This window comes from Chiroxiphia lanceolata, chromosome 2, assembly GCF_009829145.1.
Source record: "Chiroxiphia lanceolata isolate bChiLan1 chromosome 2, bChiLan1.pri, whole genome shotgun sequence".
NCBI lineage: Eukaryota > Metazoa > Chordata > Aves > Passeriformes > Pipridae > Chiroxiphia > Chiroxiphia lanceolata.
In genome coordinates this window covers 91,415,755-91,437,728 of record NC_045638.1, presented here as the reverse complement: position 1 = coordinate 91,437,728, position 21,974 = coordinate 91,415,755, and the positions used below count along the sequence as shown (strand labels likewise).

Here is a 21,974-nt window from a genome sequence, read left to right as displayed (position 1 = left end):
GAGGACACACACAATGGTAATGATCAGATTATGATTTCCTGGGGTATGGAAAAAGCTAAAAAGTGATCTTAAAAGTCTAAACTGATATCCAGTCACATCTCAATGTTATACATGTGCCTTGTGTAACATGGCATGATAGCAGTTACACAATGAGCATTGCAGCTTGGCTTCTGCCTCTGGTAATAGCTACAAGTCAGGTCTTTGTATTGGTGGTACCCCATCATAGTTCTTAAAGAGCTATCTAGCAACTCTCATCATAGCTGGGACTCAATTTCAGGCAACGTACAGGAGGTTTTCACTGAGATTGCTACATAGTTAAGGTTGCAAAATCCAGCTAGGAACTTGTAGATATTTGAGTACCAACTAAATGCCAAAGGTCAGCTTGATTGGTGTCAGTAACTGAATTAGCCAAGTTTAGGATTTCAGACCAGCATAGATATATGAATGCATTGCAAGTGTACCTTCGACCACAGCTTAGACATCTCCTAACATTGGCTATTCTGACTAGTGTGGCAAGATTTCTTTTAATTCCCTGAATGGATTTAGATTAATAGAAAGCTCAAGCCTATTAAGCTCAAGATTGCTCTCTGGTTTTTTTTTTCAGTGTTGTCTCTGATTTCTCTCATGTCTTTGCACAGAAACCTGCAGCAAACATGTTTTGTGAAGTAATGTAAAACGGTGGGAAAATATTCCAAGAAATTAAAAACCAATAGTACTTTTGAAGTGTGGGGGAAGAGAAACTAGACATGCTCACACTGGGTATCAGGAAAAACTTTTTGAGTGAGAAGTGTCAAGCATTGTAAGGGGTTTCCCAGAGAGGTTGTGCAGTGTCCATTCTTTGAGGTTTTCAAGACTAGACTGGCTAAAGCCATAGATAACCTGGTCTAACCTCATAGCTGACTCTGCTTTGAACAGGAGTTTGCACCTCAGGAGGTACCTTCCAACCCAATAATCCTGTGATCTTATGCTTAGGATCTAAAGCCTGGCATGGTTGCCTTTCTGAGTCAGGTTGGACCCATTGCTTTAGTCTTGTTCTGCCAGAGGACCCCAGGTCTTCTGCATTTTGTTAGTACGCTCCTATACATTCCCCCAGTCACCACTTTCCTTTAACTACTGAGAGTACTAAAATCCCTCACCATGATAATCCCAGTTGTCAGCTGAAGTCCTCCCTGTGTGTTTTTGCTCTGTCAGTTTTGTAAGAAAAAACCCAAGCCATAGCTAGGCTCATGCACCGAGTTATCAGTTCTTGACGATACAGACTGGTAAAAGCAGTGCTTTTCATTTTTCAATCTCTGGGTCAAATCTGATTGGCCAAAGCCAGCTACCTGGCTTGCTGGACTGCCCTCTACAAGGAATGGTCAGCGTACTGCAGAGGCAGCAGTACGTACTTTCTACATTGCTTTTGCACTGGATGTTCTATACTAAGTGTAAATGAGTGGCTCATAGCATCCACAGCAGGAGAAGTGGAGCCAAAGACCACCCACTTCTAATCCAGCTACTTTAGATTCAGCAGAGTGGGAGCAGGATAGGAGACTGACAGGAGAGGGGGTAAAGCAGCTGGAGCAAGCAGTGAACATCCCCTGCATTTTTCTCCTTACTCATGCCCCCCACAGATCTGTAGGTGTGTGAAGTGAGATCTGGAATGGCAAGTGTAGTCTGCACACTTGGAGTGTGAAAAACTGAGGCATCCAGTCTGCATACATACATCATACATATCAAGAGGCCCAGTGTCCAGTTCCTCCCTCCTCCACCTTCAACATATAAGGGAGTCAGTGAAAAGAAATAGAGAGAGAAGCCTCAGAGAGGAAATGTTAGTGCAGAAGGAAACTGAGTCATGAAAGTAGGGATATATTAATTTATTTGCGTGCACACAGGTAGAAGGGGAAGGAGCACAGAGCTCCATGTAGATGCTGCCGCTTTACAGGCAGTGTGGGAATACATGGAAATGGGCATCTGGATATACTTTTCCTCTCTTACCCAGGGGAGAGACAAGCAGAGCAGAGGGACAAAGGGATACCTTTCCTTCCAGATTAGACTGGTTTGAGGTTGTTCTCACTTCATTACTCATATTTCTTCCGAGTCTGGCTTTTTCACTTTCGAGCAGTTCTCAATCTGATCACTTTAAAAACTCAAGTAAAGAGCTCAGGGATAAAAATTTGTTTCTGCCTGTAAGGATCTGAATAGAGACCGTCTCCCAGACCTAGCAGCCAGTTGTCATGAAGAGCGTACAAACTGATCATCTCTGAGAGATCTCTTTCTCTCGTCAGGGTTTCTGAAACGTAGGTGAGTTGTTTCAAAGTTGTTGTGGGGAGACGTCTAGCAAATAGTATGATTGCCTAAGCCTGGCTTTATAAGGAAACCGTACTAAAAAAGGTGTGCAAGGTATGTGTATGTTAGCAATAGTCATTAGTATTAGAAAGCAGTCTTTGGCATGTTGCTGATTGGCCTAAGACTTTTTTTGTGTGTATGTGTGTACAACACAACAGATGTTGAGGAACACAACAGATGTTGAGGAACACAACAGATTTTGAGGAACACAACTCAGGAACAACACACTGACTTTGTGAACTCTTATGGACAGTAATATAAAAGAATTATGAGAAAACTTATGAAGGAGCTGATGAAAAAATTGAAGTAACGAATAGTTTTTCCTTGACGTGATAGAGCTGGGAGTCTGACCTCTATAGACTGATGTGTATTGAAGCAGAAACAATGAAACTAATCAATAAATATTGTAGGTCTGTTTTCTTGAGGGGAAGTAGAAAAAAATAGTTTTCAGCTTGTTTAATAAGGTTAAGCTCTCCAACAGTAAACAACCCTGATTTTAGACTGGTACTTACAACAGCCAATTCAAGATAATTTGCACTCATGAGTTTTTAAGCGCTTGGATCAAAAGTCAAAGCTTTGTTTTTCGAAGTTTTGAAACAGTGAGGGAGAACTTGAAGCGAAAAGCTGGAGTGTTACTACAACTTCAAAAGTTCTCTGAGATGACCTAGGTACTTAATTTTGTCAGTCTGATAAAATTCCCAATAAAATATTAGAAGGACAATGTCAGTGAGAATGGGTTTATAGAAAACAGATCCTGTCAAACTAACTTAATTTCTTGACTTTTATGAGACTCCCTGCAGCCAAGTACTTCTGTGATAAAAGTACCTTTACCTACAATCATGGTAATGGAGCTAAAACATGAGATTGGTAAAAGATAAAAACACTAATCAGTTAGCAGTCAGCTTAGCACCACATGATTCTCTGGCTAATAACATATGAATACAGTACATTTTAAGGGCATCAAAATTCAACAGATAGCAAAATAGTAACAAAGAAAGAATCACTGTTGAAAAACTTGTGTTCTTATGTGAGCCCACATCTCTCAATGCAATTGACAGTACTGTGTGATTTTAACATATTGCTCAAAATCCTAAGGGAGATCTAAAATGCTGATAAACTTGGTAGAATCTAGAAAGACTGGAAAAACTGCTAAAAATGAAAGTACAAATTAAAAGAATAAATCGCTGATATGGAAAGTTTGATTCATTTTGAGTACTGAGGCCTGACAGACAGTGTGTATTTCAATCTAGCCAAATATGAGTTCATATATTTAATGAATAGCGTGAATAGTATTTACAGGACCAGAACTCCATGTTAGAAAGCAGTCACACTAAAAAAGCTTATAGGTATCAGAACTTCTAATCAGTAAATCAACAGCTACTATTGTGATGCTGCAACCAAAGAAGCTGATATGGTTCTTTGATCTGTTGAGAGCTGAATATTGAACAGGAGGAGAGGACATCTTTTCTCTGCATTTGGCACTTGTGAAAAAATTATTTTTCATCTACTTCATCTCATTCTATTATTATCACTTTGAGAAATACTGCAAATGGCCAGAAAATAAACATGGAACCCTGAATAAAAACTTACAGAAGTGACTTGATGACAGTCTTTAAATATATGACTGAAGAAAAAAAAACTACCTCAAAGTCATCTGACTTTTCAACCCAGTAGAAAACTGTTAAGATGTGATGGAAGGATGTGATACATTCAGATTGGAAATAAGGCAAAAATCAAGTGGTAAATATACTGAACTATTGGAATAATTTACCAAGAGTTGTAGTGAGCCCTCTGTCATGTGAACATATACAAATCAAGATTAAAAAAAATGCTCTAGTTCAAGCACAGCAGCAGAAAATATAATTAACAAAGGGAATACCATTAGCCTCTCTTTATTTCAAGGAGGTGAGATTAGATGATCAGGATGTTTCTCTCTGAGTTTAAGCTACAAGTTCTCAAGTCCAGGAGTATACTAGACTTTTACAGGAAATGTAATTCCTATATCCTGGAATGAATGTGGTTGTATCTGCAGATGCTGATCAGACATGGCTTGCAGAAGAGTTTCAGTGCAAAATTTCTAAAGTACATTGGAGAAAATAGTTTGGTGACCCAAATGGTGACCATGTAGATTGACATTCCACGTGGGAAAAAGAGTTTTAGGGTTTATACTACTAATCATTTATGCTCACTGGCCAGGATGGTCACAGAAAGCTGTGACAGCCAGAGGAAGATCAAAGAGCCTGTGAAGGCAGGAAACTCAGTAGTAACAGAGACTTCAGTTAACCCTATGTGTAGGCTGGCAGATTAAGCATTTACTTCAGGAGCTATTCAAGAGACTGTGAAAGAGTAACTTGCCTTGTGCAATGATTAGGATGACTTAGTGCATGATGTTACTACTAAAGAGGCTTCAAGTGTCTTGGGGACATTCAGACCATGGCAGAACATCACCCCCCCCCCAACCTCAAAACCCCAACAGTTTTATATCTGTTCATCATGGAAGAAGTGGTGGAATTTTATCCTGTGGAATTTTTCTGTGTTGGAGATGCATCAGATCAGCTTCAAATCAAAGACTCAGTGAGGCTGCAGAACAGGTAGACAAAAAAGTCATCAGATGGTATTCACGCAAGACTTCTTGACAGGTTTGAGTGTGAAAGAGCTGAACTACTAATTATTATTTGTAATGCTTTCCAATTACTTTGGTACAAGAAGATAGGAAGGTAGATAATGTGGTGCCAGTTTTTAAAATGATTTTGAGACTTGGAAAACTATAGGCTAGTAAACAAGCTAATATACTTTACTCTGAAGAACAGAATTAGTCCATGCATGGACAAATAAGATATTCTGAGAAAGAGTATTCTGAGTAGTTAACACTACTATTGTTAAGGAACATCACAATTTATAAGTCTTAGAAGGAGTTCAACAAGCATATTGACGGAGATCCAGTAACTATAGTCTACTTGGGTTTGCAAAGAACATTTGTTAAGGTCACTCACCCCAGGCTGTTAAAGACATGAATCTGCTGTTGAATCAGAAAGAAGTTCCTGAAATTATTAAGGAACTGGGTAAAGGTAGGAAAAAAGGATTAGCATGAAAGAGGGATATTTTTTTCAGATTTGTGCATATCCATAAATGATACAAAAAAGAGGGGTATCTAATGAGGTAACAAAGTATGATAATAACAGTAGTCATTTGGGGAAGCAAGCAAAAAACTGCATGCAGAGATTTGAAAAAGGATTTGATAATATCGAATTACTAGGTCATTTGATTTCACAATATCGAATAACATAAATTATGGGTGAAATTTGAGGTGGATAAATGTAAGATGATGCACACAGGTAAAGCAATTCTAGTGCTACATTTGCAATGATGGAGGTTCTGAGTTTACTATTACCATGCAAGAAGGAGATCTTGGGATTATAATGTGTAACTTAATGCTTAGTATCACTAAAAATGCCAGTCAAATGTTAGCAATTAAGGAAAGAATAAGAGAATAAAATGAGAAACAGCATTATACTATGCATAAATCCATTCTGTACCCTTATTTTGAATATAATATGTTGTCCCTAATTGTCCATTCCCATTTCAGACAGGCCATAATCAAAGTGGAAAAGATTCAGAAAAGGGCAGCGAAGACAATCAAAGGCATCATGTGGCGAATATGTAAGAAACCGTTTAAATAGACAGGAATTTCTCAAGTATGAGAAAGAGATGATTAAGGAAAGTTATGACAGACATCTATAAAATCATGAATTTTCTCTGTGATAGGAGCAGTATGGAGAAAATGATGAGGGAAGAATACTTCATTATCCATTTCTAAAGAGAATCTAGACATCAAATGAAACTAGCAAGTGACAAGTTTCAAACAAATAAAAGTCAGCGCTTCCTCATGCAACACAGAATTAAATTGTGGAACTACTTGGCATAGGATGCTATGGGTACTAAGAGGCTTTTTTGGTTTAAAAAGGGAACAGATGAATAGAAGAAAACTCCTTTAAAGATGACTAAATACAGAGGCAATGTCTCTGTCTGAGGAACTATCTGAGGTGTAAATTGCGACAGGCTAGGACAAGTATTTTGGGAAAATATCACTGCTATTTCCTTTATTCATATACTCTTTCTTATACATTTACTCTCACTTTAGGGGCAAGCTGATATCCATCCCAAACAGATACTAAATGCCTCCTTTCCCACTACTCCCCCAAAGAAGAAAAAAGTGAAGAAAAGAAACCAAAGAGAAAAAAAGACAGTCACTGGAGTGGGGAATGGGAAGAAGAAATAAGAAAAGAGTACAAGGTTAACAGGCTAAAACCTTGAAAATAGGGAACCAGAGAGGAACAGTGAGCAGAGCACTCCTGTATTTCCATGATATTCAGGAACTGGTAAACACTGCCTAGTGATGCCCTGTTCAGAAGAAGGGAATAGAAATAGCACTGTTAGTTACTGAGATCTTGGCTTTTCCTCCTCCTGGGGCTGAAGATAGCCAGCCTGATGAGAAACGGGAAAGTTGATAAAGAGGGCTCAGAATTTAGTGGGTCTTGGGATAGGACCTGTACAGTAAAGATGTGAGAAGTGCAGCCAGAATCTTAATAATAATTTCTGGAGGAATCAGAAGACTGGCATGCTTGATGTGCCAGCCTTCCTCTGACTGCAGAAGAAACATGACCTAGGGGGGTCCTGTGAAGAAACCTGTGCCTTCTGCTTGATGAAGGATTTTCCCAATGATGTTCCCAATGGTCCATGAAATTAGCTTGAAGTAGAAACTGGCAGCTAGGATTCCTCATTCTCTCCTGAAAACAAGTGGACCTACAGCTACATATTGTGGTTGTGTTTAAGGGGGAGGAGGTTGAACAATTGCTGCACTCACCTGACAGAGAGCAGTGACTGTCCCTTTGATGTGAGGACAAACAGCAGAGGGAGTGGGGTAGCCCTTGGGGATCAGAGGGACCTCATGAACAGTAAATACCCTCTGAAGGTTGGTCCGTGTAGGTGCCTATGCCCTCGGGGCCAGCAGGGAAAATTGTGGGGTAGGATTAGGGGTGGGTGTGATGGTGTTTGTGGTGGTAAATTGTGGCCTCACCCCAGCAGGTACAGGCCTGGGCGGTTGGAGGCAGGACTGGGCACTCTATGCCTGCAACTCTGCCTGATGTGCTCAGCTGCTGCAGTCTCAGGGTTAGCAGGTCTTTATTATTTTTCCCAGTTGCTTGGGGAACTGTGGTGCTCTGTCTGGTAGGACACCTGAAGCCCTGCTGATGGTTTTTTAGGATTGGGAACAGTTTTTCTCACCAGATATCTGTTGGAAATACAGTGTAGCAGAGAGGAAACAGACTGGGAGTTTCCTGGAGTGTGTGGAAGATAATTTCCTGATGCAGATAGTGAGTAAGGGAACTAGGGAAGGCACCTGCTGGACTTCTTTTTTGTGAAGAGAGAAGGACTTGTGGGTGCTGTCATGACTGGAGGCCATCTTGGGCATAGTGATCACAAAAGGATAGAGTTTTTGATTCTCAGAAGTAAGGAGGGAGGTTCAACAGAACTGCCACCTTGGACTTCTGGAGGTCAGACTTTGGCTTGTTTAGGAGTCTGTTTGACAGAGTTCCTTGGGAGGCAGGTCCTGAAGGGCGAAGGAGTCCAGGAAGGCTGGACATTCTTCAAGAAGGAAATCCTAAAGGCACAGGAGCAGGGTGTCCCCATGTGCTGAAAGATGAGATGGCAGGGAAGAAGACTGGACTGGCTGAACAGAGAGCTTAGGCTGGAACTCAGGAAAAAAGGGAGAGTGGAAGAAGGGGTGGGCCAGTCAGGAAGACTACAAGGATGTTGTGAGTTTGTGCAGGGAGAAAATTAGAGTGTCCAAAGGCCATCTAGAACTTAATCTGGCCATTGCCATAAAAGACAATGAAAATGTTTCTATATTAGCAATAAAAGGAGGGCTGAGGAAAAATTCAATCCTTTATTGGATGTGAGGGGAAGCATAGTGACAAAGGATAAAGAAAAGGCTAAGATACTTAATGCTTTCTTAGCCTCAGTCTTTAATAGTCAGTCCAGTTGTCCTTAGAGTATTCAGCACCCAGAGCTGGAAGACAGGGATGGGGAGCAGAATAAAGCCCCCATAATCCAAGGGGAAATGGTCAGAGACCTGCTACACCACTTAGACACACACAGGTCTGTGGGGCCAGATGGGGCTCTGAGCAGCTTGGTCTAGTGGAAGATGTCCGTGCCCATGGCAGGAGGCTTGGATCTGGATGATCTTTAAGGTCCCTTCCAATCCAAATCATTCCTTGTTTGTATGGGATTCTCCTGGAGAAACTGGCTGCTCATGGCCTGGACAGGTGCACTGTTCACTGGGTAAAAAATCTGTCTGGATGGCCAAGCCCAGAGAGTGGTGGTGAATTGAGTTAACATCCAACTGGCAAGTGGTCACAGGTGCTGTCTTCCAGGGCTCAGTTTTGGGTCCAGTCCTGTTTAATATCTTTATCAATGATCTGGATAAGGGGATTGAGTGCACCCTTAGTAAGTTCACATACAATTCTAAATTGGGTGGGAGTGTTGATGTCTTGGAGGGCAGGAAGTCTCTACAGAGGAATCTGGACGGGCTGGATTGATGGGCTGAGACCAGTTCAATAAGGTGAAGTACCGGATTCTGCACTTGGGTCACAACAACCCCATGCAGTGCTGTCGGTGGAGAGGATTTGAGTCTTCAGATAACAATGAATGCACAGAGGAAGGAGGCATGAGAAGTAACAGTTTTTCCCTGTAAACAACCCTCTCCTCCTGCATGGGGTCCCCCCAGATATGTGGGCTATCTGCTTGTGACCACTGCTTCACTGTTTGGAGGGTTAATGACCCTTTCCTGGGTCAGAAAGCAGGCAATTCAGAAGTGTCCCTTGAGGAGCTGTGGATGCACAAAGAGATTCCTGATGTTGAATGTAAAGGACTCTGCAGCTCTCTAGGCTGTGTCCTGCCTCACTGTCTGGGTGAGGACTCACTGGCAGAGGGAGTTGTCCTTTACAGCCCTTCAGAAGAGAGATGGTAGGAAATACCAGGTTCTTTAGGATAAATAAGGGAGGTTTAATGAGAATAACCACATTGGGAAAAGGGGTGAGGCAGAAGTTAGTGTCACCTCTACACCCAGCACCTGGAAGGGCTTGAGGAGGATGAAGAAGCCCTTGCTGAGGGCTTTACTCATTGCCTCCCATGGAGTGGTTTGTATTGCCAGGAAGAAAACCTACTATGGCTTGGAGGTCACTGTCATGGCCTAGGGTATCACTGCCTCTGTGAACTCTCACACTTTGGGTTTTGGGGAGAGTGGTGAGAGGCAGTCAGCAGTCTCAGTGCCTCCTGGCTGGCTCTGACCATTGCTGCTGTTCCAGAACCAGGTGCTTGATGACAACTGCAACAGAGTGTGCGATGGCTGTGGTGGAGAAGGATGTAGTCACCTACTGGTTGACTCCTGAGGAATATTGGATATGGTTCTTCCACACTGTTAGGGATGAAGCTATGGCACATAGATGTCGCATTGAATGGTATTTTTATGCTTCAGGACAGTACCCATGTGACATGCGGGCTACAGAGAGATTAAAATTTAAACACATATGGAGAGCAACATATGAAATTGCCTGCTGCGTATTACTTCTGTAATGTTGGCTGTAGGCCAGCAAAAAAGGGCTGCTACCTTGGTTCATATTGACGTTTTCATACTTACTGTGCTGAATGAGGCCCCTGGGGACACATTCTCTGCACTTCAGAGAGGCAGTGAAGAATGAGGATAAACCTATCGCCACTGTTCATGCTGGCTGATACTTGCTCTGCAAATGAGACAGGGCTTTGAGATTTTTTTTTTTAAATTTGTGTTAATTGGATGTGTTTCATTTTGCAGTACCTCCTTAGCTTAAATGACATGACTGCTTCTCAGGACAGAACTGCCTGTGTCTAGCATTATGCTCTCTGTTCATCTCCTCGTAGTTTCAAGGATGTAATATGCAGTAGCCTTTAGTATTGGTTTGAAAATGTTTCCAGTCAAGAAGAAAAATGTTGGTGTTGGATTTTGTTCATTAATTCTACTTCCTAAAGAGTTCTAAAAAGGGGACCTACCTGCAGAAAGAGGCAGAATGGTCTGGAAAACTATTGAAATTATCCAAATCCAAAGCAAAGATCCTGAGAACTGCTTATCTGATTCCTCTTCTTACAGACATCTCAGAGCTGTAGGTGTTTTCATTTTTTATCAAAAATTTCCGAGACATCTGTTTTGTGGAGACTGAGAAATTTCTCTGCCTTGGTGAACACCAGCTGAGCTGATGATCAGTCCTGTCTCATCCGAGAAAACAGGGTTTTTTTCTGGTCCTCTTCGACAAGTGACCCTGTTGGTAGGTGCCAACAGCAGCTAACTATTTTTTATGTTTCCTTATGCAGTACAAGCTGGAATACTTATGGAGTTGTGAATAACTCAGGTGAATTGATTTCTCTGCTTTACCTGAGAGAATTTGAATAGTTCCACTGGAGGTTCACCTCAGGGACTGTTTGCCTCACAGAGGTTTATTCCTTTCCTTGATGTTGACCTTTTGGCTAGCTTTGGTTGGCTTTTATAAAGCATGCAGGGAAGGAAAAGGTTTCTATGGTTATGCTATCCATCCATCTGTCGGTCCTTCCCAGTAGCTTCAGCTGCTTTAATTTCAACCACATTTGACAAGACATGGTGATGTTGTGTTTGACAGACACTCCCACAAGTATCATGAAAATTGGTACCAGGGAAAGAACAATTTACAGACTGATCATAATTACTGCAATTACATTTGTTGTTTTCTTAGTTGTTCAGGGAAAAGAAGGGAATGAAAAAGAATAATGAATCATGTACTCTAAATATTCATCTTTACCAACATTAACGTTGGCTACTGATATCAAATGATAAGGTTTCTACTCTCTGCTGGAAAGTAAAATTTGAGAAATAGAAGAAAGTGTGCTAACAGGGGATAATAGCAGTGCTGGAAAGTCATTGTTTAATGAATATGTTTCTTCTTACATTAATTGGCATGACACATCAGAAAGCAAATGACACAAATACATATTTGGTATACGGTTTTCATCTTCACTAGTGTGATGTCCAAAAGGGAAAAACAGAATTTAAGTCTCTAAAACTGTACTGATCTACTTAAGTGTGGAACAAAATAGAGAAGACAAGTTGGAGGTGATTAATATCCAGCACAAAAGTTACAACACAGCAGATTATTACAGGCTATAGATGCAGATTAAAGTCATAGATGCAGAAGCCTGATTCAAACGTATACCTTGTTAAATGAACAAAATACAGGCACAGGTACCAAATATAGTATCAGCGAATGCACAGTGGTGATAGCAATTGAGAAAATGTCAAGAGGAAACCCAAGGAGAATGGACTTGTTTAGATTAAGTGATGAGTAATTCAAACCGAAGTGAATTTCTTGTGATCACAGAAATGCAAAGAAACTGAAAATATGTCTAACTAAGAAATTCTGTGTCTCCATGGTAAATTAAAGTATGTGGCAAAATGAACTAATGAAATAGGGGAAAAAAAGTAGTTATACTATATCAACAAGGTAGGATACAGTCATCCAGATGGTTTCTTGGATTTTTCCAGTGCATTCATCAAAATGGTCACTTTGCTTGGGGAACACTTGGTACATACATGTTCTAGTTTCTGAGAGTCTGTGATGCTCAGAAAACCCACAAAACAAAAAGTAGGGAAAAGGGTATTTTCTTTCTTCCATTTTTTTCTCCTTTGAGTGTTTTTCATCTCTATTATTTAGAAAGGCTAGATTTAAAAATAAATCTCGATTTTTACCTTAACAGTAATGTAAGAGAAAGAGGGATGATGTTTTCTCCCAAAGGCTTAAATGACTTGAGTTGGAATGTTACTTTAGTTGTAATGGAGACACCTTTTTCTGATGAGTGTTTTTCAGAGGTTGTTTTTATCTAATTTATGTTAAAAAATACAAAGCAACAATGATCTGCCATAATGTCTTAATAAATTTGTGTATTTCAGCTGCTTTGGTTTTCTCTCATTGCTTCATGTAATCAGCTTCCTACTTGTTCTTCAGTCATCTACTGAGTCTTCCAGAGCAGAATTTGTGATGTTAAAAACCCTCAAAACACATATTAAATTTTTAAATAAAATGAAGACATCTCTTAAGAGTTTAATGAAAATGAATTCCCTCTATATCCTTTCTGTACACACCGTACAGAAACAATGACAAGGAAATCAGAAACCCAGTTATCTTTCAACTTTCATCATCTCATTTCAGAGTATTTAAATGAGAAATTTGATAGGATGTGTTTGTAAAAATCCCACTTTAAAATTAGGTTTATGACCCACTCATTTTAAAATGCTTATCAATTCTATATGGAGAAGAGCAAATACTATTCTGTAAGAGGTGATTGATCATAGAATTACAAAAGGACTAGTCATGATTATTAGCAGAAGCTGGAATGGAAGATGGATAAGAGAAAATAAATTATATTGGAGAAGAAACGTACCATTACAAAAGAAAAAAACCCATATAAATTGATGGCAGAAAGAAGTTGACAAGAGGTTGGATAGAAACAATGCTAATATACAGTGTACTGCTTTCAGTTTCTCTTTTTCTACTTCACTGTCCGTACTTTTTTTTCCCTGATTTTCCATGTTTTTTCCTTCCATCTGTCAGAGCAGAACTTGATCTTTCGTGTCTGTGGGTTAATGTTGCTCTTGCTATTTCTAGCATAAGAGAAAAAAACCCAGTAACCTTTATGCGACTTTCAATAAGAGAAAGTAACATTGGTCCAGGCCCAACACCAGTTAGAACACAGGGATTTTCTTTTCAGCCAGTATGTGATGTTGTAACTCTTCAGCAGATATTACTGCATTTAAAAGCATTTAACAGATGTTAAAGAGTTATTTTCTCTCAATATATGTCTTTCTTAGTACCTATGAAACTATTTAGATCAAGAATTTATTTTCAATAATTATTCAGTCTTTATGGAGCATGCAAAATCACGTATTACTCATTCTTTTCCCTGAACTAGGTGGATGAGCTATTTCAACTGGAGAAAACCAGTCATAAATAAAATTCTGTAGGCCTTTAGTTCTACTATTGTGGAACAGGTGTGGACTTTGAGACAAATAATTGTTTGATGTTATTGTTCTTCAACCATTTGATGCCACCATCTGCCAGAATAATGTTAGTATACAGAAGAGAAGGCTCTGAGAAGACCTTATAGCACCTTCTAGTGCCTAAAGGGGGCCCGAAAACTGGAGAGGGACGTTTTACAAGGTCATGGAAGGATAGCACAAGTGGGAATAACTTTAAACTGAAAGAGGGTTGCTTTAGATTAGATACTAAGAAGAAAATCTTTACTGTGAGGGTGATAAGGCACTGGAACAGGTTGCCCAGAGAAGCTGTGGATGCCCCATCCCTGGAAGTGTTCAAGGCTATGTTGAATGCAGCTCTGAGCAACCTGGTCTAGGGAAAGGTGTCTCTGTCCACGGTAGTGAGGTTGGAACTGGATGATCTCTAAGGTCCCTTTCCAACCCAAAGCATTGTGTGGTTCTTGGAATATTTTCCAGAGTCTTAACACTTCAAGGAAACCATTAGTGAGCTTGCAGAATTGAGAGCAAAGGTTGCGTGTCATTTGCCAAATTCTGGGGCTGTCAAGACACATGTGCTGAGCACCAGGCTCCCTGAGGTTGTTCTGTTTCTTTGGCAGGGGTGGGGGTGTCTTTGCAGTGCATTCCTACAGCTGTGCTGCAGACTGTGATGTGTCCCAGGATGTCTGTGTAGACTTACAGAAGTGCCACAGTGTTATGCTCGGAAACAGCTGCGAGTACAGGGAAACTACCTCAGGTAAACAGATAAAACAGGCGTGACATTGCTACCTGCACTAAAGGCTTCTGTACAGCTGCCTTCTGCTCTGGAGAGGTGGCATCTCTCCTGCCTCCCCAGCATCCCTGCCTTGGTCAGGTCTGTGGCAGGAATGCCACAGCTCTCCCATTCTAGTGTGAAGAGTTGCAGGTGAAGGGAAGGAGCACAGACAGAAAAAGGCAGCTGGATCCCAGCATGCAAGGACAGGCTCCTGCTCTGCTCTTCACTGCGGTTTCATCCTCCCGCTGACTTCTGTTGATCCCTCAGCTCAACCTGACCACAGTCAACCCCTCTGCTCCTTCCCATACCTGTCCTCCCTAGATTTGCATTTCCTGACAGTGCTCCTTTCTTCTCCCCTTTACTCCTTAGACCAAATTCCATTCTAAGCCACAACCAAACCTTACAGCTGATGTGCCTGGGACTGTCAGTTGGGCTTTCACAGCTCTGCCTGGCACTTCCCCTTGCCAGAGATGTTTCCAGCCTTGCAAGATTTGTTTGGACCCCTGATCTAAGAGATCTCCAGGCATGCTGGAAATAAGCAACTCATGAGTGGTCTGTTAAGACCTTGCTCCTCTCGCTTGAATACAAAAATGCCCAAGTCTCAAGATTGGCACTCTGATCAGTGGCAGTGCAGTCACCAAAGCTCAGTGAGTCCAAATGTATGCATGTGCTTGTCAAGAAAATCAGTTAAGTGGATCACAACCTTGAGAGGTGGTCTTTGTCATACTCATCATACCTGTGTCCTGCCTTTTCCTGAAGTCTGTCCGTGTCTGACCTCTATGCTCACCTTTGTAGAATACAGTACAGGAATCCTTTTTCTTTTAAGTTAAGTTTCTTTTAACTGCAACTTTACTCAGCCTAGTTAGAAGCATATGGGGGATGCTATTAAAACACTTGGTTTGAATAATCCTGGTGAACAGAAACACACTTTGGACATGAAGGGAAAAATATCCCTTAGTTTTTTCAGAAAGGAGAAATTTTTGTACAGCAGAAAATTGAGATGTGAAGGAGTGGTGGACACCACAGTATACAAATAACATTTGCTTTCTGATATTTTACATATCGCCATGTTTAGCCTTTCTAGGGGACCAAATTATTTTTTTGCATTTTGAATTTTAGCTGACGAATGCCTCAGGCTTCCCACCCATAAGTGCAGACCTATGTGGGGTAGAGCACAGCATCTCTTGCCTGTCAGAAGATTTCTACCTGGGAAGTGCAGTGATGAGAACTATGTAAATGTGGCAGAGCTGCTAGAATGAGCAAGGGAGTTTGCATATGTTTGTGGAGGAGAAATTTGCTATAAAGAGTAAATAAAAAGCTAAAAGCTGATGGAAATAGAACCGTTCACATTCAGTGGCATTCCAAATAGACTAGACATTGCTGAATTGATCCCAGGAATAAATGATCATTTGGGGAGCTATATTTCTTGCCAGGTTCTAACAAGGCTCAAGTTTAAAGACAGTACAATTGTTCCTCTCTGACATGGCAGCAAATAATTCTAAGCAGAGTTTGAGGATGGCACAAAGGCTGAAGGCACAGTAAATCACTAACAGCACAGAGCAGTCCTGGTTACTTGGCTGACTATTTATGTGTGCTTCTTTGCATTTAGTTTTGCTTTTTAAATTTAATGTTCTTTAATTTTTTAATCTTAATTAAATTTTATCATTTGTATTTTATGTTATTGATATTTAAAATTTGAAATGCAATGACAGGTATTAAGGAGGTCTTTAATCTTACTAAGAATGGCAAAGCAAGGGCTCCAGCAGCCCTAAGTTGATGTCAGACCAATTAAAATTATAATGGAGAAATGCCTTTTTAAGTGATGATGGTTTAATATTGGAAGGGAATATCAAAAGAATTGGTTCTTTTTCAGTCACACATCATGACTGGATGAATCTGTACTTTAGCCAAGCATACATTATGCTTGAGAAAAACACAAGTGACTAGTCTTCATGTGGAGATAGCTGTGAGAAATATAATAGTTGATGATGTACATGTGGTCTGATTAAAAACAGAATATCTGATTTGAGGCTATTGTGGCCTTAAACTCAATGATTCTCTTGTTTGCTTAGCTGAGTTGGCTTAAGACTGATAGAACAAATTGTAATGGCATTCAGAAGCCTGACCAGATGTGTTCCCACAGGAAATGAGGTGATTGCAGTAGACTGGAAGGGACTGAAAGATGTGGACCAAATCAATATGGACAGCACAAGTTCACTGCATGGCAGCAGCTTCCATCGACCTTCCACTGAGGTAAGTGCCTGTCCCAGACCTACTTACCCAAGGGGATCAGAAAATTTGAATTCTCTGTGAGGTCAGAAACGCATGTTGTGCATCACTGAGGCATCATCTGGGAGAGGACCAGAATGCCAATGAGCACCTGAGCACCAGACTTCTGTACCTGTGTAGTTTGGCTTGCACTGAATAGAGTTGAGTCACTCCTTCACAAGATCCATAGTGAGTAAGAATTTGCAAATGAAAGTGCTTTTTAACCACTCATGACGGGAGTGGAACACGACATGGAAAAAATAGTGACAGTTCTCACAAGCCTGTAGGTTTGCATTCCTTGAATACGGATTAATATTGAAATGTCCAGCACTATGTCTGTCCCAGCTTCTGCAGTATAGCCATAAAATCTTTTGATTTGTTTACATTTTGATTTTTAGGGCTGCATTCACTAGTAACTCCCAGCCAATTGATTTACCGTGCAGTATCTCAAGGGCTGGTTCATTTGCTGTTCTGAATTATTGCAGCTTCTACACTCTTAGATACCTGAATTTTCAGCTTTGTAAGGTTTAGTGCATGCAATGATGATTAATAAAAATACCAAAGCTATTTTAAATTCATAATATTTGAAGAATCACAAATAATGTTCACAAATAACCTTAAAAAATAACATACAGTTTGAAAAACCTTAAAAAATATTAATGTATCAGTGTTTTTATTTCCTTTTTATATGTCTTTGGCTTGGAGTATAACTTCAAGAAACTTTGAGTTTCATGGAATCCTGGCAGAAATTGTTGGGCCCGATCTTGTGTGGAAGATTCAGTTAAATCAAATGCAGATCTAAAAGTCAATGAGCATAAACTACACCTCAGTGAACATCTTGATTTATATGAATGGATATAATAGGTGTAACTGACTCATCTAAATTTTCCTGTGTCCACATCCCCAAAACCAAGTTGTTGAGATGTGAGTCCTCCCAGCTGAAGGAAACACACTATGAATTGGTGCTGTGATGGCTGATATAGGAAATGGATGTAGTTTGCAAGGGGAGAGTGAGTCAGAATGGACAAACCGAAACACTACAAGAAAAAATAACTTCAGCAGACTTCTGTTGCTTGCTGTATTATACTTAAAATATAGAGGTGGTGTAGCTCCTCCTTGTGTTAGCCTCAAAGTGGTGCAACCCCCACAGTTGGAAGGGGAGCCTTGTGAAAAAGTGTTTTTCCCTTTCCTCCTCTATCATCCTATCTGCTATTGCACCTCCAAACACCGTGACACCTACAGACGCCATAATCAACAGGAGGGATTGAAACCAGCTTGAAAGACACAACAAGGTTCTTTTAATATATCAGATAACTTAGCGGTTGTTGATTACGGCAAAACTGCCAGAGTTGCTTGGCTGTTCGCAACTTGTTTGTTGCACTGACATGCTGTCATTCTTTACTTTCTTTAGCAAACACGGACAGATTTCTCCTGGGATGGCATCAACGTGAGTATGCGCTACACTACTGTTCAAATTTCTAGTTATAGGAAGACCAGGATTTGTCTGCCATTGGATGCAGTGGAGGCCAGAATGGAAATACGACTGAAAGTTTTTAGTGCCACTGAAATTCTGGGAACTGTCTATGATTCAAAGGATGGTGATAAATTTTTTTTTGCTTTCCGTTTTTTGCTGTCTGGCAGGTATTTAGATCTGCAGATGGCTATTGAGTTGCCTTCATCCTTTTTGGGACAAATGTGTGATGTTTCCTATGTTCTATTTTTGAAATTTCTGGGTGCTGCTACATAAGAAAGGTGTCTGTCCAGAATGTTAAGAAGATTGTTAGTCCTTGGTCATAATTTGATCTTCTCTAGGAAAAATGTCTCTCTCATATTCAGTTGCATACAGAAGTAAAAGAATTCTTAATGTCCCTTGGGGGAGATGGTCAGTACTAGTTAACTTCAGTTAACAAGCAGAAGAAAAAACAAACAAACATTTGAACACATTTCTTTTGCTTTGAATACCTGTGCTATGAACAAAAAAATGTGGGGTTTTTTTGTTTTGTTTTTCACAAAAGCAAAAACAACATCCTGGAAAAGGAATAATGCATATTTATGCTACCAAACTGTTTTTTTGGTTGTTTTTTTTTGTTTTTTTTGTTTTTTTTTTTTTTGTGCTCAGTAGGCTTAAAAAGTATTTTAATGTAAGTTAATTTGATAGTTTTGTACACTTGTAAAGGCAAGATTAGAAGCTCCATTTTAAGTAGTATAAATATTTTCATACTCCAGATACTTTCAAAACTTTTAAAATGTCTGTAATTTTCTGGTAGTCTGTGGTTTAAAAGCACTTGGGACACTGAATATCAAGAGGACATTTTTTTAACTAATTCTCACCCTGCTGATACTTCTTTTGTTGTAGCACTTATGGCTTGGGATCTCTTGCCTAGGATCAGTTAGAGAAACAAGTTGTGCAGGAAAATAATGGTGCATGCAGCAACTGTCTAGAAGAAATTTGTCAGATTTTTTTCCTCATTGCACCTCTGTCTATCTCAAAGCAAGGTACACAGTCATGTATCCTTAAAGAAAGTAGAAGACAGTTTCCTTACTTGCAGTTTCCCATTTTCCAACCCATTCAGAATCCATGGAGCTCTTCCGTAATACAGCTCTTTCGCAGTGTAATTCCATAAACCTTCTTTGGTATCTAAGCTGGATCATTAATTTCCTTCTGATCCCATTCATTTCTGCCTTCATGTCATAGCTCTCCAACCTTGCAGTGGTAGAACCCCCCTGATTTTACTTTCTTCTCTGACCAATTTCCATGAGGCAGCTCATGGCCCAGCCCGCAGGCTGTCATGGAACAAGTGGGTGGATACTGAACAGCAGTGCCCAGGCAGGAGTGACCAGTGGGGGCATAGATGGACTTTCTCCAGCAAGCTTCATCACCTAAGGAAATGCATCATGGAACAAGGGATGTGTTCTCACTTTTTACTGTTCTTCCCCTGCTTTGTGATTTCTTCAGCTCGTGTTACACACAGACATTCCTGGCTCCAAAGTTACAGGATGCCTTAGCTGCTGCCTTTATGCTCAGTTTCCAGAAAAACTCATCTCTCATAATTCAGCAATTGACTGGAATTATATGCAGTTCAACGTCTTTAAAATGCCTTTCTTTGCCTCCAGCTATTTCATTGCCCAGTTATTGCTCCACTCACTTTTTGTGAGGTCTGTGCCTGTGACCAAATGCTTGTTTTGTGTCGGGATTTAAAATTTCCGGCATCATGGTCACTACTTTTGAGTATTGTTGTGTTTCAAACATTCTGGCCTTGATTTTCGGTGAGGTTGAAATGAAGAGCAGAAGCAATGCTTGTTTAGCCCTTGTGAAAATTAAGCCTCAGATCAAATGTGTGGCATCTCTGAAGAAGCCTGATGAATTCATCTTGAGAGATTATTTTCATGATGATATTTGTGACTGCTGACTGTCCCAGTAGTGTCCTGTCCTTGTTATTCTGGGACTTTGGATGAACATAGAGAAGACAATAAAGAAAATTAGCAGAGCTGTATACCACATTTATATACAGGTAGTTGTAGGTGCTTGAAACAGGACACATCACTGATACAGTCATGTTCATTTTATTAAGACCATATGAGAAGAATAAAAACCCCCAAAGTGACATATAAAAATTATTAACTTTAGTATGATGAATATATGATACATTAATTACTGTGCCTTGCCATTTGCACTGACAGCTCCCCATTGGAAGTTCCCTGAATTGTCCATCAGCCATGTCTTGGATCTCTAACAAAGAGTTGGGAACAGTGCTGCATGTCTATGAAGGACTGGCAGCAGAAAAGGGAGGTTCTCACAGCCTGGTTCTGCCTCTCCCTCTGACCTTGCCTCACTCAGTCCCAGTGCTATGCAATACCCAGTCCTGGTTAAATAGCCTCTAATTTTTCCTTTCCTTCTTTTGTTCCTATTGCTTGCTTCTGCTCCTCATCTTCCAACTGCCTACTGATTTCTCACTCCAATTCACTTCCTTTTCTCCTTCCTGTATATCATTTCTTCATATTCTCTCTCTTTTCAGCTCTCCATGGAAGATACGACCTCCATCCTCCCCAAGCTGAAACGCAACTCCAATGCTTATGGGATTGGGGCTTTGGCTAAATCATCTTTCTCTGGTGAGGTCCTCAGAATTTGAGTTTATCCTTGGCAGCTTCTCTCCACAGGCCTTTGTGCCTCTTCCCATATCTCTTTGTTGCTCTCACACCTGCTCCTTTCTGACTCTCGCCTTTTCAAGGCCTTAGAGGAGCCTCCACCACCATGGTTCTAAATACAGAAATCTCATTGTTGTTGCCCTTTCAAAGAACAGATTTGTCTTACTCCTGTTGACTTCTCACGCTCAGACATCTTCAGTTGCTTCCCCTCAAACAGTCTTGAGTTTAACCCCATTTTCTGTTTCTTAGTTTGTTCACTTCCAGGCTTCATCCTTCATGCCCAACTCTATCCTAAATGGATTCTAGGCAAGGAAGGAAATGGTCTTTCAGATTTTGGGTTTCCCTTTTTCCCCCTTCTGAGAGCTAGTCCAAGGAAACATGGAGAAACTCTCCTGGAGAGTGATACAGGGAAACTGGGAGACACCCAGCTGCAGGCATGAATCCTGTCAGGAAAGGAGGGGAGAAGCTCCACTTCTAAGAGAGGTAAACAGCATGGCAGACAACCATGGAACTGTGTAATAGCCCTTCCTTGTTTTCTAATGTCTGGCCCCTTAGGGATATCTCGCAGCATGAAGGACCATGTCACAAAGCCAACAGCAATGGGCCAAGGCCGTGTGGCTCACATGATTGAGTGGCAAGGCTGGGGCAAAGCCAACAGCCAGCAGCAGCAGCACACACACGAGACAGCACGCAAAGACGCCGACGCCTACTCAGACCTGAGTGACGGGGAGAAGGAGGCCCGGTTCCTTGCAGGTAGCACTGACTTTCTGGCATGTGGATTGGATTGGTTGAGATGACTCAGAGCAGAATCCCCGAGAGACTACTTAGGAGAGGTTGTGGGTGGTTCAGATGGCCAAAACAGAGAGAGACTTGGTGGTTGAAGGATTGCCAATGGAATGCAAATGTGAGAGGGTCAGGGCCCATTGTGGGTGATGGGTGTTGCTGAGATAGGACAAGAGTGGGACAGTGTGACCAAGAGATGAGGTTAAGGAGGGTGATGAGAAGTGGAGACCTTCACACATCCCTGTTTACCCTTCCTGTTTCCTTTGGCACAGGAGTGATGGAGCAATTTGCTATTTCTGAAGCAACTCTCATGGCCTGGTCCTCCATGGACGGTGAGGATGTGAGTGTAAACTCAAATCAGGACAACCCAGCAAGCAACTACTCTGAGAACTATCAGGAGCTGATGGAGAGCCAAGGTGAGCTCCAGTGCTTCTTGCTAATCTTAAAACTTCCATTTCCTCCTCTTGTTTTCACGTTGCTGTCTTTCCCTTTACCCTGTTTTATTCTGCAGCCTCAATCTTTGGGGGTGTGACTAGTAGAGCCATCCCTATTTGTGGAGCTGTTCAAGGAATCTAATTATAACAG

At 40.9% G+C, this 21,974-nt stretch overlaps 1 protein-coding gene across 2 annotated transcripts in view; it reads left to right on the top strand.

The window, feature by feature from the left end:
- Window positions 1-21,974, top strand: part of FAM131B (family with sequence similarity 131 member B) — a 33,747-nt gene that overhangs the window by 3,031 nt on the left and 8,742 nt on the right. Inside the window, exons 2-6 of one of the 2 annotated variants that reach the window (XM_032680819.1) lie at window positions 16,336-16,445; window positions 17,872-17,907; window positions 20,477-20,570; window positions 21,162-21,359; window positions 21,662-21,805. In XM_032680819.1, coding sequence (XP_032536710.1) covers window positions 16,336-16,445; window positions 17,872-17,907; window positions 20,477-20,570; window positions 21,162-21,359; window positions 21,662-21,805 — 582 coding nt within the window. Of the gene's footprint in view, window positions 1-16,335; window positions 16,446-17,871; window positions 17,908-20,476; window positions 20,571-21,152; window positions 21,360-21,661; window positions 21,806-21,974 lie in introns of both variants that reach the window. The other variant, XM_032680818.1, reaches the window with a different exon arrangement.